Consider the following 19,133-nt stretch of genomic DNA (forward strand, 5'->3'; position numbering starts at 1 on the left):
TTTACCTGCCCTCTCCATGTGCTTATCAACAGGGTTCTCTGGTGCCAGATGTACCAACTTTCAGCACAATATAGCTCGATAAAGCCTAATAAATTATCCTTTTTGTTATTGAGAACAGCCTGAAGGCTTAGGGTAACCTAGGGCAATCCAGCCCAAACTGGCAACCTGTTAGAGGAAGTCTCATGAAGAACCAAGATCTTCAACTTTATTATTTGTCCCTTGAAGGGCAATTTGTTATGCAGCAGTTACACAGTCATTCTCAATAAACAAACAATAGAAACAAATTTTAAAAACGTAAAAACACAATAAAAACAAGAAAAGCCCTCAGAGAGCACAGTATTCCGCCAAGGCTGCTCAGTCGTATGATTTCCGACGGATGAAATCTTAAAAAATTCATGGTCTGCAGTGGTCGAGTTGTAGTAGGATCACAAATCATGCGATCGTCAGCAGGCAGCTGATGAAGTGTTCGCTTGCAGTCATAGTTACAGTGACACCATGCCGCTATCTCGCAATGATATGGATATCTTTAACAAATCAATGGATCCAGATAATAAGCCGCATCACTGCCAAAATCTAATGAGGTGTTCCTTGTGCCATTTCTGACCTTCCCTGAATATCTCACCCTATCCGTTTTTGAGTAATGATGCGAACAGACAAACAGGTGGACATACAAACCAACATCGATCGTCGCATAAAATAATAGCAATAAAACATCACACAAAACATAAAATAGACAGCGGCATCTGTCTATTTTATCTGTTGCATTCATCCCTCAAAGACTGTGAATGTTGGTACAAAATTAGCGCCTATTAAAAGAACAGTTGTAAATGCTGCCAGTGGTTCTACATAGAAAGTCAGAGAGTCAGTAAAGCCTTGCTGATTTATCCACTGGAAACCTCAAATCTCTCCAAAATGTCCTGGCTCTTCCGGTTGAAATAGAATAGCCTACGTCACAGAACAACAACAAAAACGACATGTCTGCTCAAATTGATAATTTACTGTATGTAGTGACTTCGAAAGTGAAAGTTAACAGAAAACAACAAAAAGAATAGAGTGAAAGTCCTTCTATGTGATTTTCTGAATGGGCAATAAAGTTGACTAATGAAAAAAAAGTTTTAGCCCTGACTGCTTCAAATGTGGACTCTGTGACCATAACTGAACAGCATGTTGTTCATATGAACTTATTTAATGGATTATTTATGATATGACGCTTGTACATCATGACATAGCTATTCTAAAATGTATAACACAATGATCACAATCACGGTCAGACAATACAGGAACAGATTACATTCAGTTTGAGTACATTCTGTGTCGACCCCTAACAGGCTACAGAATATGCTACTGAGGCAAATCCAGTTAACAAATTCTACGTTTGTTGAAGTTATTACATCTCATGAATTGCTGTTAATTTCTTACCCTCACTGTGAGCTAAAAGCCAATTTGATCTCATCCACTTATTTTTAAAGTTTACTGTATCAATTACATCTCGACACATCAACATTAAAAAATGGATTTACATAATGTGCTGTTCATCACCATCAATACCCCACAGGCTTTCTGCACACCAGGGAATTAAACATCAGCCTCCACTTATGCAAACATGTTTCAGGGCTTCGGAACAAAAGAGATGTTAATTTCCATTCATGCTATCACCCTCTCGACTGAACCTGAGCTGCAGAACCATTATTCCACTCTGGTTCACTCCTTCGCTTGTGCTATAAGACACAACTGCATCTACCTCAACCTACAGTATGTTCTCATGCGCTTTAAATATGCATTAAACTTTTACTAAAGTCCCTAGGCAAGACGCCAAAAGTATCCTTTCCCTAAATAAAAGCTTTCAAAAGTGTACACAGCTGCTGCCTTTAGAGGATACTATTATAACATACACGTTTGTATCTTCTCCTTGAATTACACCATCACAAAGACCCTACTAGCAACAACTCAAATATCTAGTACTGTTCAGGTCAAACAGGACACAAAATGGCAAAGATCCTAAATACAATAGGTTAAGTTGACCATTTATAGAAAAGAATTAAGGCTGTAAATGATCACCCGAACAGGAGCAGCACAGATATTTCAGGACAGTCAGGGAAACGTCAATCAAAACTGATCTGTACACACCCACACAGTCCAGAGAATAAGTCTAATCAGCCAAGTAACTGGTAGCACGTCTGTGGGTGTACGGAGGCTCAGACAAATGAAAAGCAGTTTCTGTTATAGCTTCAAAGTGAGTGAGATGATCCACAGTGAATTCACTTCAGCCCTACGCTACCTACTGCTCAGCTAATCTGAAATCTGATCGTCCTCATGCCGTAATATTTACAGGAACACTGAAATCAAAGATGTGATTAGGATTTTTAATCTTATGTACAGCAGGAGATGTCGACAAGACTTTCTCCAAATCTCTCCTTGTTGTGAGTTAGTTGGCATATATAAAATAAATATGGAGACAGCATGGCACCTGATACCTCAAACAAGTCTACGAAAACCCTCTGCTGTATGCAGTTATTCCAAAATACACCAATAGATTAATGCAGGTCATTGGTCTGTTCCGGTTCCCCTCCAGCTGGTGGTTAAACAGTGGTTTCAAGTAAGGCTGAAATGATACCTCAAGTAATTTGAATACTAAAATTCCTTGGGGCAAAATTCCCTGAATCAAGGCTTTATTTAATCCACTACATGCTAGACCTCAGGTTACTAACTGGTCCGGACCCAGACTTCATCCTGTACAGACCCGGACCTCTAATCAATGAATTATGAGGGGATTTTGAATTTGACGGAACGCTTCTATTTTAACTGGCACAGCTTTTCTAGTGTTTACAGCATTTAGCAGATCAGTTTAACACAGACTTTCTTTGTGTGAATCGGCTAAACAAAAACTGAAACCTCAGTCAGAGTTAATAGGTATGAAGGTGATGATCAACTTTCTTTGTCAACTCAGACTTTCTGCTTCAAACTTGTCACACAAACAGAAGCATTTAATCAATCAATCAATCAATCAATCATAATTTATTTATATAGCACTTTTCATACAATAAAAATGCAACACCAACTGCTTTATAACATTAAAAACAGTAAATTAAAAACATGAAAACCTGTCCCTCCCACCCTCGGTATGTACATATATACACGCAACTACACATGCACGCACACACACTCTCACCCACGAACGGTAGGTTAACGATCATTTGACTCGTTTTCTGCACAAAATGAACCGATGGCGTTCAGCTGCTTCAGTCAACAGGTTGTTTACATGGAGAACAATGAGGAACGTAAAAATGTGTGACGGTAAAAAGCTGTGACTGGAAATGATGTAAGACAGGAATGCAGGTAGAAAACCTTTAAACGTGTGTTAATGTATTTATTTCTAACAGACAGCTGCACAATAAAACTATCAAACTTCACATATTCAAACATGATATTGTATTGAAATGCATGTAGGTCTGACACTGTCATAATGAAGGAAATCACTTTAATTTGTGGCCAATTCAAAGTGAAACTAATATTACTGATTGAATATTCTCTGTAATAAATACTATTCAACTGATCAGTTTTCTTATTTGTGTTCTATCAGCTGCTGTAGCAGCAGTTTAAACAGACCAAACATAAAAACACGTTTATGTGATTTCTGCATCACCAAGTAAATACATGTTGGGTTCCCATGGCCTTAGATTTAGTAGACTAGCCCTCTACAATACACCTGTACTGTAATATATATGTACAATACCCCTGTAATATACTACACATGCACAATACACCACAAATGTCCACCTGTGTTCCACCATGACGGTTATTTCTGTTGCACAGTGCGCTCACTTCCGCTTTGGATGCTGCATGCCAAGCGTGGATTCTGATTACTCAATTGCCAGAATAAACGATAGAAAACTTGATGACTAAAATATTTGATAGCTGCAGCCCTTGTTTAAAGTAATAACTTTTCTCCTTCACTGCCTCAGTCAGTCTCTCCCCGCCTGACTTGTTAACAATCCATTTAGCTGTAACCGTGTTTCAGAAACTTAGCCGTCTTTAGCTGTTTTTTTTAAAGAACAAAATAAGGAGATAGAGAGGAGGAGGCTGGTGGAGAGAAAGAGGTCTTGACTCAGACACACCTGATGATAAAGAGTGCAGGTGCAGGCAGAAAGACACCGACTGAGCCAGTGAAGAAGAAAAAGCACCACACTCAATCACAGTGACTAATGCAGCACCGGGCCTGCAAAATTAAACCAGTACTAATCACGATTTCAGCTTCCTACAATTAAATGAACATAATCAGCTGCGATATTGATTATTAAAATGCTCTCCGCTCAGTGAAAACTGACATTACAACGTCATATTTCATGCATTTTAACCAAATTAAACTGGGTGGAAAAGACAGTATGACCAAATCCAAGTCTGGATTGCAATTAAAACAATGCACATTAATCCTTTTGCAAAAATCATGAAAATACAACTACAGTGAGGGTTTTCCCGCTTAGCTAGCTTGTGCCGTAGCCTGCACAGGAGGCATCTAGGAACATCACTAAGTTGTAGATAAAAATCCATAAGCAGATGTTTAGAGAATGAGGAGTTTAGACTGTTCCCATTTTATAGAAGGGATATCAGATAACCATATTTAATAAAGACCAGGAGAAAACAAGAAAAGTACTCAGAGAGCGCAGTACTCCGTCAAGGCTGCTCAGTCGTATCATTTCCGTTGGATTAAATCTTTAATAAAAAATGATCTTGCGCTGAGCACAGACGTGTGTTATGCATGTATACATTATGTACAGATACCGAATCACGTGACCTAAATATGTAACGGACGGCAGGAATTGATGGGACTCGGAAACATCCCCACAATTTAATCAGTTGTTCCTTGTATGATTTCCGACAGATAAGTCCTGGTAAGTCCACAGCGGTGGATTTGTAGCAGGATCACAATCATGTGATCATCAGCAGGCAGCTGACAGTGTTCCGCTATCTGGCAATGATACAGAAATCTTTAACAAATCCGACTATAAGCGGCATCACTGCCAAAATGTAATCATTTGGTATCTGCGTCACTTCAGAGCTTCCCTGAAATTTTCATCCAAATCTGTTAATCCATTTTTGAGTAATGTCGCCAACAGACAAACGTACACCAATCATTACAAGACTTCCTTTGAATTTAACCACTTGTCTATTTGTCAAGGTGCACAGAAGCAACAACAATGTAAAACACACAAAGACATTTACACTGATAAATTAAAAGAAGCATGTGGAAAGCATTAAAGAAACACAGTAACTAAGAAAGTAAGAAGGAAACACAACTTTCCATTTTCGTCATGTGCCTTCATTGTAGTAAGGGCTATTGTTATATCACACCGGCCTTGTTTAAATGACTCATTTTTGTCCATCTACTACACGATTAACTGAAGATTACTCAGTCAGTACAAAGACAAAAAAAAATGCTCAGACATCAAAGTCATGCCAGTGACAAAGATCAGAAGTCTGGATAATGTTATATTCGTGTATACATGGAGGTAAATAACCTCAGTTACCGTGCTTCGTGTAAACATCACATTTCTAATATGATCAAAGACTAGAAAGCACAACCTATAACTGAGAAACAAGTGCGCAATGACTGCATGTTCAGCCAGTGGCTTTGATCTCTCCACAAGTCTGACAGACCACCCACTCATGCGACATGCAACGATAACTTAATCCTGCTGGCTTTAGAGCACCTGTTTGTGCCCACTGTTGTGTGTGTGACAGTCTCATCAGGCCAAATGCAGCTGCAATGCTTTTGGCAACAACTGGGAAAAGGGGGTCAGGTTGACTGACAATACATCTTAGCACATAACAGTACTTCCAAATACAAGACTGTTTCCTGTGAAATGTTCATACATTGGTGGCTTTCTGAGGTAACCTGGGTAACTAATTTTTTTTTTTTAATATCAGGATGATTCATATTTGACGCAAGAAGCCGACAGCTCTGAGCAATATACTTTTCAAATTCAGAAAAAAAAACCCTGCAAAATGAAATTAATTACCGTTCTTTGTTGGACCGGTGACTGAGCAGCACTGAATCAACAAATTAAAAAAGGCTTAAGGTTCAAGTGTGAAACTGACAGAAGGGGCATCAGTGTAACACAAAAACGTTCAATTAAAAAAACACAACAACACATGATGTCAGTGTTGATATTTAACAACCTTTTTTTGATGTTCACACACAAATATAGGTCTTGATGTTACAGCAACATATACTACTGTCCAGAAGTTTGGGGTCCCACAGACACCTTCATGTTTTCCATGAAAACTCACACTTTTATCCATGTGTTAACATAACTGCACAAGGGTTTTCTAATCATCAATTAGCCTTTTAACACCATTAGCTAACACAATGTAGCATTAGAACACTGTTGCTGAAATTGAATTTATTTTTCTTAACAAATTTCAGGTTCTTCATGTGATGTTTTGTAAAAAGATAGTTCCTTAAATGTGAACATTTTCAGAACATACTTTTTTGTACCAAAACGGGAAAAATTTGGAGTTGTGGTTATTTATCAGTTACTATGCTGTATGTAGTGTAGCTTTCCCTTGAAACGCAGCTTCAGGAATGACATGCGAGTATCTGTTAGCCGACATTACAACGCCATTAGCTTACATAATAAAATAAAACACACTGCGGGCTTGGGAAGGAGTTTTTGATGCACTAAGTGAAGGCATCAAGTTAGCAGCAGTGGCTAAGCAATGTTTGCTTGGCGAGGGTCAGCCTGCTCCTCAGTAAAATGAGTATCTTCCAAAGGATGGGGCTCATTTGTTTTAGTTATGGATGAATGACTTAAACACATATCCCCATGTAGAGCATCGACCTCACTTTCGCTTCCAGCATCGTCATTTTTACATTTCCAGAAGAATAGTGGGATGAATACAAGAGCGCAGACGGCTTCTCGAAACCTCTGCGGTCAACATTTCGATTTTAATGTCTGCTACATGAAAACGGGTAATTACTTTTCACAAGTTAGCCAGTTTGCAAAGTGGCTGAGGCTCATTTTCTTAAATACTGCAACCTGTCTTCTTTAAAAATCCACACCCAAAGAGCCAGCCTTGTCTCTTTGGTGCAACATAAAAACTTTCTTATTCCCACCACTGTGCATTTAATTAGAAGAAAGTACAGGAGGCAGCTCTTGCTTGAAGTTAACAGTTCAGGAAACATTTAATGATAAACACTAGAGCTGAAGAGAGCGCCTTCACCTCCTGCAACCACAACTACCGTGTAACCTACATCTTTTGCTTAATGAATGAAACTAATTCTCTGTAAAATGCTTGAGAAGATCTTCCGAAATAATGTGACACATATAAACTATCCTGGTGACGGAGACTGTACAGTTTGTGGCAGCGTTTGGTGCTGATAAAATGATCTATGAGATCTACAAAGCATCACTGTTCTGCTTCTCCAGTGGAGGTGATGCAACATCCCTCACGTCTGATAGTTAACCAAAGCTCATCTTTCAGGCTGCAGAGTATCAAGCTGCGAGCGAGTATTCCCTGACACACATCTCGCATTTCTTGACTGCAAATACAGCCTGAACAGGACTCCGAAGTCAAATCTGTCACCAAAATGACAGATTTGTCTACAGGCACATCATAAATAAAACATACATGTTAGTAGGAGGAGTCTGTTCATCATTAATCTATTTAGGGCTGCAATTGAGAATGATTTTCTTTTTTTAACCTGATCAAAAATAATATCATACAAATAGAAAGCTGAAATACTGAAAATACCTTGTTTTTGTGCATTTTTACTCACTATGGACTCATTTTTACTGCAATATAAACTCCTGCACCTCTACGAAAACAGCACAACCATGACTAGAAGAGGAAATGAACTGAAAAGCATAAACATAGATTCACATCTTTCCAGGTGCCTCCAGGTGTTACCAATACTGGAAACACTGGCTCTACATAGTATTAATATTTAATCATCAATAAAATTGATTTGAACTCTGCATTCTTCACACTATTCACTACACATTAGCTTTAATAATAGTAATTCAACATGCTGAACGTATTTTCCAACATCTTGCTGACAACTTGCTCCTCGGTGTCTCGCTTTTGAGCCATGACAGTTTTATTTCATTGCTTAAGTATACAGGGGGTCCTCGGTTTACGACGTCCTCGACCTACAGCGTTTCGTCGTTATATCCAAACGTTGGAACTGGTTATGGGCAGGTGTTGTTCTTTCTCTCTTCCTGAGTAGGGAAACAGTATATATATATATTTTTAAAACAGGATCTGGTGTACAGAGATTATTTTTGGGATTTTTTTTTAAATGAGAAATGTAGAATGAAGTGATTCTGATGAAACATTGCAATTTTAAACTTGCACATTGTTAAGTTTCCCAGTGGTACTACACATTATACACAATTATTTTAGGAGTATTTACAGTTCCTGGTTCTGATGAATGACGTCACAGTTTTAGTTTTACAGGGTTAATCAAATCAATAAAACCACGCTAAACAACACGTTCCCATTTAAGAAGCGAAAACTAAATGACTTCCATTTAATTTTCTGTTGATTGATCCCAGCAGAATTTTTGCAAGCTGAAAAATGCACAAACATTTCAGGGAATATTAAGTTGTGAGAATGAGTGCCGTACAACAAGGTTAATCTAAAATCTATGCGCTCCCTATTTAGGTTTATTCATGTGGAACTGTCTGCATTTAAAGCAAATGCTACACAGTGAAAACATAATCTGCAGACGTTACTTAAAATATTGCAGAAAAATCTGCACCGTAAATGTCACAGTAAAGCCGTGACCTTGGACGAAAACTGATGCGTTGGAATATTATGTCTTCTACACCGAAACGTCCTTCACACGGTGCAGGGGACTGGTGGTTACACAAGTCTGCCTCATGAAGGAAAGGTAACGGGGTTAATCGACCCATCCTCGTCCCAGTGCCCTTGAGCGCAGGTCACAACGCCGATAATCACACATACACTCGGACAACCGCTACTGCGTGCTCACCTGTCAGCAAAAACAGTTTATCTGATGTTATATCGCCAGCCGTGACGGTTTCATACTGACCTACTGCTCAGATCTCTACCTGGCGTGCTTCACACGAACACTGCATCACAGCTGGACTCTCACAAGCTGACATGCATCTCATAATAATCACCGTGGCTTCTCTTAAGCTCATTGTAACACTCCTAACTTGGAAATTCTCCTATGGTACCATTCAGAAATCCCCTTATTTGCATACATGACATGAGTTCTACCGCATAGAGCTGCTATTGAAAATGATTATGTGGCGTAAGATCTTGCTGCTTTTTTAACTGATGATTATAATACGACTGTACAGACTAAGGCCACATCAGCTCAGCAAATATGAGACATTAAAAGCAGCTTTTTCAGCTCAGACTGCAACAGAAGTAGATTCCTGTCATACATGTAGAAAGAAACTAGAACCTTGTGGTTTTATGGCTCCAACACTCCATCGAGCTGCAGTTTAAACTCATATCTGTCCTATGTAGTCAAGACCTTGAAGTCGTGTTGGGTGTCGTTTGTATTTCAACGATTCTGGTGCCATTTTCACTGTAAAACTTTCACAATGCGGTATTAGTCCTTTCAACTTAATAATTTACTGAACAACTATATGAAATAACCTGTTTTTAAGAGGATACACAGTCAAACTCTGAAACCCTCCTGAAACCCTGAAAGTCGTAAACCCTCCATTAAGGAGAGTGGTGAGTTGACCAGTAGGTTTGTTGCTGAAGTGAGTGACAAAAGTACCAGCATAGCACGAATGCTGCTATCAGGGCAGTAAAGTTAGGAAACCTCGATAAGCAGAATAGTTACTCAAAGTTGTGTTTGCTGCCACAGAACAGAAATAAAGAGTCTCTGTTCACAAAGTCTTCCTGCATTCTTCACAGCAGCGTTTGCGAAACTCCGCTTGTAAATGTTATCAGCAGAAACACGGAGCCGGATGAAGCAATCGTAACAGCAGCAACAGTGGTCACCTTTCCGGTTTATATTAAATTAAGGTGTTTCCTAATCAAGCAGCGCTGCAATGATTGAGCAGGATAACAGAACAAAGGCTAGAGTCATGGTTTATTAGGACAAATGCATCAGGAGATAGAAAACACTGGTGCCAACAGGTAGCGGTGGATAACCAGTCCTTAAAGTACACTGTCTTAGACTTTGCTCTGTTGTCTGGACTATAACTGAGGAGTAGAAGAACTTCTCTCAGGCATTAGCTTTGGGGCTAAGCCATCAAGCTCACTCCGCTACGCTAACAACTTTGCATACACTAGCACGAGTGTAATTTGGTTAGGAATCAATAACTACGTACACAAAAGTTTGGAGTCACCCAGGCAATTTCATGCTTTCCATGAAAACTCACACTTTTATCCATGTGCTAACATAACTGCACAAGGGTTTTCTAATCATCAATTAGCCTTTCAACAGCATTAGCTAGCACAATGTAGCATTAGAACACAGGAGTGATGGTTGCTGGAAATGTTCCTCTGTACCTCTATGGAGATATTCCATTAAAAATCAGCTGTTTCCAGCTAGAATAGTCATTTACCACATTAACAAATGTCTAGACTTATCTGCACCTTCTTATGTCATTTGCAAACTCTCATTTGCACATTTCTTTATCATTTCTGTATATGCTGTTAATTTACCTCCACTTTCCTTGTGTTGTCTTAGTGTTTCTTCCTTTATTGAATATCCATGCTGCTGTAACAACTTAATTTCCCTCTAGGGGATTAATAAAGTCATCTAAGTCTAAGCAGAACCTGGAATGAAACTTACTTAACAAGTCCTTCAGAATCTAAACTTTGGTTCTAAGTACCCAACCCTACTTTTAAGGGTGAAAGTTTGCCAAGCTAATTCTGAAACGTGAAATGCGGTACTTGGTTATGGTGTTGAAGGTGTTTTTGCAGAACATTTTAATGTCACAGTGACCTCTGATCCTTTGGATATGTAATGACATTCCTTTTATTATGTTAGATATTATGTCAAATCTGGTCATAATTACCATAAGAATTCTTCAGGTCGCACCCCTTTGACCTTTAACTTCATTGCTTTAATCCAAGTAAGTGTTCAAGTCAAATACGAAGATATTCCCTCGAGGCATTTGAGAGGAATTACGCTTGCATGAATAAGACATGCGGATGGATGGACACCCCAATATATAATACAATATTAAAAAGGTATAAAAAGCAATATTTGGCCCAAAGTTTGGAAGCAGGATCAAATTTGTGCAAAAAAGGGATCATAGTTTGCAACAAAATAAGCATGATTGCTATAAAGAGTCACTCATCAGAATAGATGTTTACTATAATTGTCAGGTATTCGTACTCTTTTTTTACTCAGCTGTTACTTTCTAGACATTTCTATGGACACAGTTGAGGTTTATTGGGATTTTTGCATGGAAACTCTCAAAGTCAAAGAGCTAAAGTGAATAATGAAAACTGTTATTTGTTTTTTATAATTTTTGTACTGAAGTTGTGACTGTTGTAAATCTTTCCAACTCTAAAACTAAGCCTTTCTTTTCTTTGTTAACCTTTATTCAGCAATTGTCTGGTAACATCAATGTGGAAAATGGTGCATATCAATGAAAGCAAAGTCTGATCATGCAGTAAATACATCCCAAAATCCATAGAATTCATACTGTTGTTTTTACCTTTTTAAGAAAGACATTGTGAACAGAAACTTGAAGGTGCTTCCAAACTCTTGGTCTGTAGCGTATGTGTTGTTTGATTGAAGCCTAATGCAGCTAAATACAGCGTATGAACCCAATATGAGGTGCATGTTACATCTGATAGTTTTAATTAAACTTTTGTCTCCATTCACTCGATACAGCCAAGTTGCATTTTGCTTCCTAACAACGACAATCAAAGTCCAGCAGCGCACATCGCTCGACGCAAGACCAGGTGTTCTATAAGCTGAAAGCTTTGAATTATTAATCGGAGCGCCTTGTTGCTACCCATGTTCACCACTTAGCAATTTGTAAGCATTTTGCTCGCAGCTCTGTGCAACCAAACACCACTGTAGCCCGAGTTGCTTCAAGGTATTCGACCAGCCGGCTGAGAGGAAGCAAACAAGCCCTTGTGACATCCTGCTGGTCTCCAATCATACATGTCAGGTGTTTATTGTTCGATCCGTGTCCTGGTATTACACAACACCATTCCTGCGCTTAGTAAATCACATACATGGGGACGCCACCGACAATTACCCGCATTATAGATTAGACTGTCAGTTAACTGAAATGTCAAAAATAGCAACAGAAAAAAGGAGTCAGAAAAGCAGTAAATCCTCACATTTGAGAATCAAAAACCGGCAATTCTCTGGATTTTTTTCCTTGAACATCAGAACACATACACATTTACCAAATAATTAACTAATCATTACAGAATAAACACTCCCTGCCCGCAAATATTTACATATGCGGACGCACACACAGGAACAGTCCAAGCAATGCATTTTAAGATAAGGACGTTCTCATAGAATCGCAGTTATAAAAGCAAGTAATCCTGATTTTTTTTTTTTTTTTTTGCTTTATTACAAGTGGTGCAATTTCATATTAAAAACAAAGACAGGCTTTCTTTTCCTATTTTTTTCCCCTTCAACTGTCTCATTTTTATTCAAATGTCTGCCCGAGGTCCATTAGTGACTTATTTCCAATTCAGGAGGAGACACTTTAATACTGTCGTGCTTATCGTCTGTAGAGGAACTAGTCCCAGTTTGTGCCTCTCATCCCAGTCGCAGAGAGCGAGCATTTGTTTCTCTGAAGAAATATGCATCTGATGTTAAAAGACTGGCTCGAGTTGCAAAAACTATGCAAAGACGTGTCATTTTTATGTTTGCCAGCGTCGCTCAGATTAGTCGGAACTTGAAAACGTAATCGGAAAACAAAAAATCAGAGATGTCAAACATACGGCCATATTAAATTAAATTATAAATTTCTCCACTGCACTGCCACAACTTTTATGGATAAATTTTATACATTTACAAGGTAGTGGGGACAACTTAACCTTCCTCCTTAATAGTGTGTCAGTTCAGGTGGTCAGAATTACTACACAGATGTGGAAATGAATGTAAACATAAAATAATTGCTAGATTTTGACAAGTTGTTCTGAACATTTTCTGAGTGTACTTTTTTGCAGGAAAACAAAGGGAAACATTAGTTATTTATAGGTTATTATGTTGTGATTTTACTGGTCACTTGAGATCAAAATCAGGCCTGAAAACCATATTTTTTAGGGCAGCTTTCTCTCACATGCTCAATGTGTTTTCTTGTCTTTTAATACATTTTTATGATCTTAATGTCTACTTGTATGTTTCATTTCTATGATTTAATGTACATTGACTGGACATCCTGCTGGACAACATTGAATACTTTAGAATCACCCAGAGAGTTTCATGTTTTCCATGAAATCTCACACTTTTATTCATGTGCTAACATAATTGCACAAGGGTTTTCTAATCATCAATGAGCCTTTCAACACCATTAGCTAACACAATGTAGCATTAGAACACAGGAGTGATGGTTGCTGGAAATGTTCCTCTGTACCCCTATGGAGATATTCCATTAAAGATTTCCAGCTGGAATAGTCATTTACCACATTAATAATGTCTAGACTATATTTCTGATTCATTCAAAGTTATCTTCATTGGAAAAAAAAATGCTTTTCTTTCAAAAATAAGGACATTTCTAAGTGACCCCAAACTTTTGAGTAGTGTATATCTGCCTTTAAACCACTTTTCTGAATATATCGCTTTGCCATAATAAAACACCTTAAATTGCCTTGTGTATTAATTGTGCTACACAAAAAAAACTTGCCTTGCCGAGGACAACCGCTACTGCACGCTCACCTGTCAGCAAAAACAGTTTATCTAATGTTATATCGCCAGCCGTGACGGTTTCATACTGATCTACTGCTCAGATTTCTGCCTGGCGTGCTTCACACGAACACTGCATCACAGCTGGACTCTCACAAGCCAACATGCATCTCATAATAATCACCGTGGCTTTTCTTAAGCTCACTGTAACACTCCTAACTTTGAAATTCATTCAGAAATCTGCTTAAGTAGTATTCATGACATGAGTTTTACAGCATAAAAGTCCAAATTACAAATAATACTTTTAACATTGTTAATTTTTTCACTTCCTAAATGACAATAACGGGAGGGTTAAACATCTCTGGCGATGTGTTTTGCAGCAAAATAGGACACTGTGGGTGATATGGAAATACATGGAGCGCAAACAGGTTTTGGAACAACGCCGTGCACCAGTAAGCGGTCACAAATATCCACCCATCCATTATCTATACACTGGGATCCTCTGTAGGGTCAACAACTTCTCAAATGATCACTTCCAACAAACATTAAGGATGCATTTAGTTAAAAAAAAAAAAAAACGCCCCTGCAAGGTGCTTTTTAAGTAAAGCATGAACTCAAGAGTCTTATTTAACCACTTTTAACAGAATTTATCAAACTGTTAGAATGATTGGATTTGCAGCTTTTTCCATGACCCTTCAACATCTGTTTTGTCAGAAAATGTAACCGAATCTAAGCTTCAAATCGGGAAATTTCATTTAAATTATTTTATTCCACACATCTGGGTTAAAGGTTTGCCAAAGATAAATTTTTTGCTCCATCTAGATTGTCTTAAAAAAGCCTAAACATTTCAGCCATTCGCGATTTAACTGCAACCAACAGTCACATGGCAAAACTTTAGGAACTCTTTGGGCTAAACTGCATTCAAAACATCCATCCATCCATTATCTATACACCGCTTAATCCTCTGTAGGGTCATGAGGCGGGGGCTAGGGTCTATTCTAGTTGACTTGGGGGACACCTGGACAGGTAACAGTCTATCACAGGGATACACAGAGAGACAAACACTCACGGACAATTTAGAGTTACCAATCGGCATGTTTGTGGACTGTGAGAGCCGGAAAACGCAGGCATGTACAGGGAGAACATGCAAACGCCACGTAGAAAGATCTCGAGACAGCCTGGACGGGAACCAGGGATCTTCTAGCTGCACAAACATCTCCACAGCAGCGAATGGATCTTACCTGTGTAACCTGCGACCCAGCCCCATGAAGACACCATGGCCAGCAACCATTTGAACATGATTCCCTCGATGTGCCAGAAAGTGGTACTGTCCCATATTCTCAGAGGCTGGAGCAGCAGCAGGTACAGGCAGTAGGATGGGATGGCTACACAGTTGTTGAGGAACATGAACGCGAAACGGAGCACAGACTTGAGGAGAACCCAGCCCAGTTTGCCGGCCCCGTCCAAGAGCCGTGCCATCCTGATACACGCCTTCTGCAACAGACACACACACACACAGCAGCTGTTAGCATCTTATTTGACGGGGAGGAAAATGCATGTTACATAACCTTACTGTACACAAACTATCTGACAAATCCGCAAAATCAGCCAACGTTGAGCCACACACCGAGGAAACCCTGGAGGAGGAGCGGGTCCGCCGCTAGCCAGCCGAGGGGTGAGGCTATTACACGGAATCTAGATGCAACACGCTGTCTTCCGATTATTATTCAGGAGGATTTATTCCGGGATGTGGCTGTTTGTTATTCGTGACCGTCTGCTAGCTAGCTGCCAAGCCGTAACAGTAATACATGCAAAGACAGGACCATAAAAGGACCGAGCACTTCTTCATGACATGCTAACTAGCAGAAGAGTGAGTTAGCACGACGGGGGGACAGATGTTCAGGAACATGTCAGATGGGGTCAGCCGGGACATTATTGCGAAATGGACCCGGCAGAGGCGGCTAATGGGGCTGTTTTATGAGACAATGCAAAACGTTAACTCGGAGGCTTACGCGTCCGGAGGGCTGGTGCAGAGCGCAGTGCCCGCTGGGTGGCTCATCCAGAACATAGTCCGACCCTGAAATGTGGTAGTAAAAGTCCTGCCAGCTCGTGATACTCACCCAATTAACGTCACTGAAGCGTCCAAGGACGGCCAGGGGTGTAGCTAATTGCTGGAGCGAGATAAATTGTGTCACGTGTGGCTAACCTAAACGGTTAAGTTAGCAATTTTTGCTAGCTGGCATGGTAGCTGTCTATGAAATCTGCGGACAGAGGTGGAAACGTGTGGTAACGTTACAGCAAACCCTGCGCGACGACGCTGCACCCATTTAGCTAACGTTATCCGGCTGTGCTCCGGTACACGGAATCCCGGCGGGCACCGTCAGCTAGCTAGCTAGCTAGCAAGCAACTCCGGTCGAGCGTCGCTGGCTCCATCTCAGTCGGAGACGCCGGGATAATTCCTCTGATGCATCACTATCAGCGGCCAGTCCGCTAGCTACCGAGCTGCCGCCGGAGAACGGGGACGAGATGCGGCTCGGCAGGGGCCCGGAATTCGGCGCTGCTCGTTAAGAAAACGCGACACAAAATACACACGACATGTGCGCATCAAACACGAAGAACAGCGATTTTTCGTTTGTGGCTGCAGGACCCGTTATCTGTCTCCAGATCTACACAGAGTGAAGGTGGCCGGTACACCAGCACGGCAGCGACGCTTCCGCCGTGTCTCCACAATAAAAGCCTCAGTAACAAATTAACCCTCGTATTGTCCTGCGGGACAAATTGACCCGTTTTAAAGTTTGAAAATGTGGGAAAAATATACATTTTCACAGTGAAACTTTTGATGTCCACATTTTCAACATTTTTGGGAAAATTTTTAAATTTTTTTGGTGAGAAAAAAGAAATGTTAAAAAAATGTTTAAGAACATTCACAAAATTGTTTTTGTGAATGTTCTTAAAGAAAATAGAAGTTTTACTGATATATATGTAATCACTAGATATTTTTAGGATTTTTTGGAAGATTTTTTACTCATTTTTTGAAAATATTTACAAGAATTTTCTTATCAAAATTTGGGGGATTTTTTTTTTTAAATTAAAACTTTTAAGGGAAATTTTGAAGGAATTATTGGTATTTTCTTCCTGAAGGTGTTGCAAATTTTCAGAAATTTGGGGATTTTTTTTGCTGTATTTTTGGATTTTTTTTCAGACAAAGAAATAATATTTTTTGCTGCCTGTAAATGAAGACAACAGGAGGGTTAAACAACAGCAAGCATGAATGTTGACTTCATTTATTTATACAGCACCTTATCACACGCAGAGGTTAGTTTAACCCTCCTGTTATGTTGCAAGTCAAACTGGCCTATTTTAAAGTAAATAAATCTAAAAAAAAAAAAAAAAAAAAGTATTTTTTGGGTATAAAACTTCTTCTGCTTGGTTAAATAAGTGTTATCAACATGCAAAATGAGAATACGTCATATTTGCAAACCCACCCCGAATAGAAGAGGGATCCCTGAAAAGCAAAAAAATCAAAATGTGAAATAAATACATTTTTTAAAAAATCAATGTTGTGTTAAAGCATCGTATTTTATACATAGGTCATTCAATGTACAGCAATAAAAAAAATCTAACTTGCATTGTTTTTAATGAAAAATTAGTGAATTATCCTCATTGAACCACGATCTGTGAGAAGTAAGGAACACCACTGAACTAAATATTGATTGAATCCATAGTAATGGAGTTAATAATGACATATAAACAATCTTTATTGGGATTTTTTTGGTTTCTGACATTTTTAGATAATTAAATGACCCAGGAACATTATTGCTGTTCCTGAGAAACACACCTAACAGTAAAATATTACAATCTACAAGGGATACAATTAAATACATTGGACTAACTTTAAAAATTGCAGACAACTTATATAAAAAAGTGCATAAATTTGTCACAGAATTATTAAAACCAAGCTTCATGTTCTGTATTTGCTGCGCTAAAGCTTAAAACTTGATGTTTTATGAAAAAAAATTGTTGTTTCTAATTTTTTTTCTACAAATAATCTTTTATTTTGTTAAATGTGAATAATAAAATGTTGTAAAGGATGATGCAAAGATGAGAAAATCAAAAAAATAAGCAATTTATTTATAATAGAACAGAAAATACTTTTGTTTGATTATTGCAGCAGAAAGAGTACAGTTCCCTCCACCATAAGTACAGATAATTAAGCAAAAAATAAGCAGCAATTAAAAATAAACATTAAGAAAAATATAAAATGCAAAATGTAAAGGATGTACAAATGTTCGTGTTTTATGTGTAGTTCAAATAATGTGCAAGAGTAAACAAAACAGTGGGCAATTTAAATTTTACATTTAAGATATTAATTATTTCATTCAATTTCAATAGTTCGATTAGCACTTTCTTTTGTATAACACATTTTCAAAGCTATAATGACTTAAATATATAAATAAGATTACCTTGAAGTCAACTGGGAATATATAATTTGTGATGCGGTATTGGAAATTAAACAATAAATCAAAGCATGTGAGCATAACCAGAAGAGGTTATACTGTAAAATAAGAAATTTAGCATTTTATACTAAGTAGGAATTAATTTAACATGGCTCCATTAAGAATTTACTGAGTTTATTTTGAAACCAAGCAGCGGATGTTCCATCATGTATTTCCGCTGACTTGACGCTCCTGTGCTGCCTGTCGCCAGTTTCTAGCCTGAGTGCGCAGACTCTGATGTCAAGTAGTGATGGTTCCAGTGTCTAGGAACAAGAAACTGCTTTTTCATATTTTAAAAAATAAAAAATTAAAAAAAAATAAAACTGACCAGATGTCATGTGGACCCATTCACGGCTGCAAAATACTTCCAGATTACATCATCATCAGTGTGGGAGCATCAGTATATTTGCGTTACTTTATGTCAGAAATAAGGATATTTAAGCAAAACTATGTGTGCAAAGCTTTCATTCTATTAAAAAAATAATTCATTTAAATATAGTTCAGATTGTAGTTGTATTAAATTTAGCTGAAAATAACATAAAAATGTGATTATGGTTTAAAAAGACTATTTAAAGAGTAAACTGTGTCTAATCCAAGACTGAAATGCAGATAATTTAGCAGTGACAGGTCTGGAATTCACCCCAGAGAGATTTGAGGACCCCTCAGAGATGCTGTTCTGTTAATGACTCTGGTCTGCCCCCTGATGGCTCTCTGTGTTAATGCAGTCATGTAGAAATGATGACATGGTAAATCCAAGGACACCGAGTTCTAAACTGTTCTAGAGATTACTGCGTGCACAAAATAGTGCTGGATTAAGA

The 19,133-nt window shown here is 38.5% G+C and overlaps 1 protein-coding gene across 3 annotated transcripts in view; it reads right to left on the bottom strand.

Moving 5' to 3' along the window:
* lpgat1 (lysophosphatidylglycerol acyltransferase 1) overlaps positions 1-16,506 on the bottom strand; it is a 69,660-nt gene extending 53,154 nt beyond the window's left edge. For 2 of the 3 annotated variants that reach the window (XR_004846310.2, XM_023297016.3), the window contains exons 1-2: positions 15,940-16,506; positions 15,061-15,313 (exon numbers count right to left, since the gene is read on the bottom strand). Coding sequence is in view for 2 of the 3 variants with exons in the window: in XM_023297016.3 (XP_023152784.1) it covers positions 15,061-15,298 (238 nt within the window). In the remaining variant the exon portion in view is untranslated. Of the gene's footprint in view, positions 1-15,060; positions 15,314-15,446; positions 15,747-15,939 lie in introns of those variants that run through there. The other variant, XM_023297017.3, reaches the window with a different exon arrangement.
* Between the last annotated feature and the right edge of the window lie 2,627 nt (positions 16,507-19,133).

This window comes from Amphiprion ocellaris, chromosome 12 (assembly GCF_022539595.1).
Source record: "Amphiprion ocellaris isolate individual 3 ecotype Okinawa chromosome 12, ASM2253959v1, whole genome shotgun sequence".
NCBI classification, from domain to species: Eukaryota; Metazoa; Chordata; class Actinopteri; family Pomacentridae; genus Amphiprion; species Amphiprion ocellaris.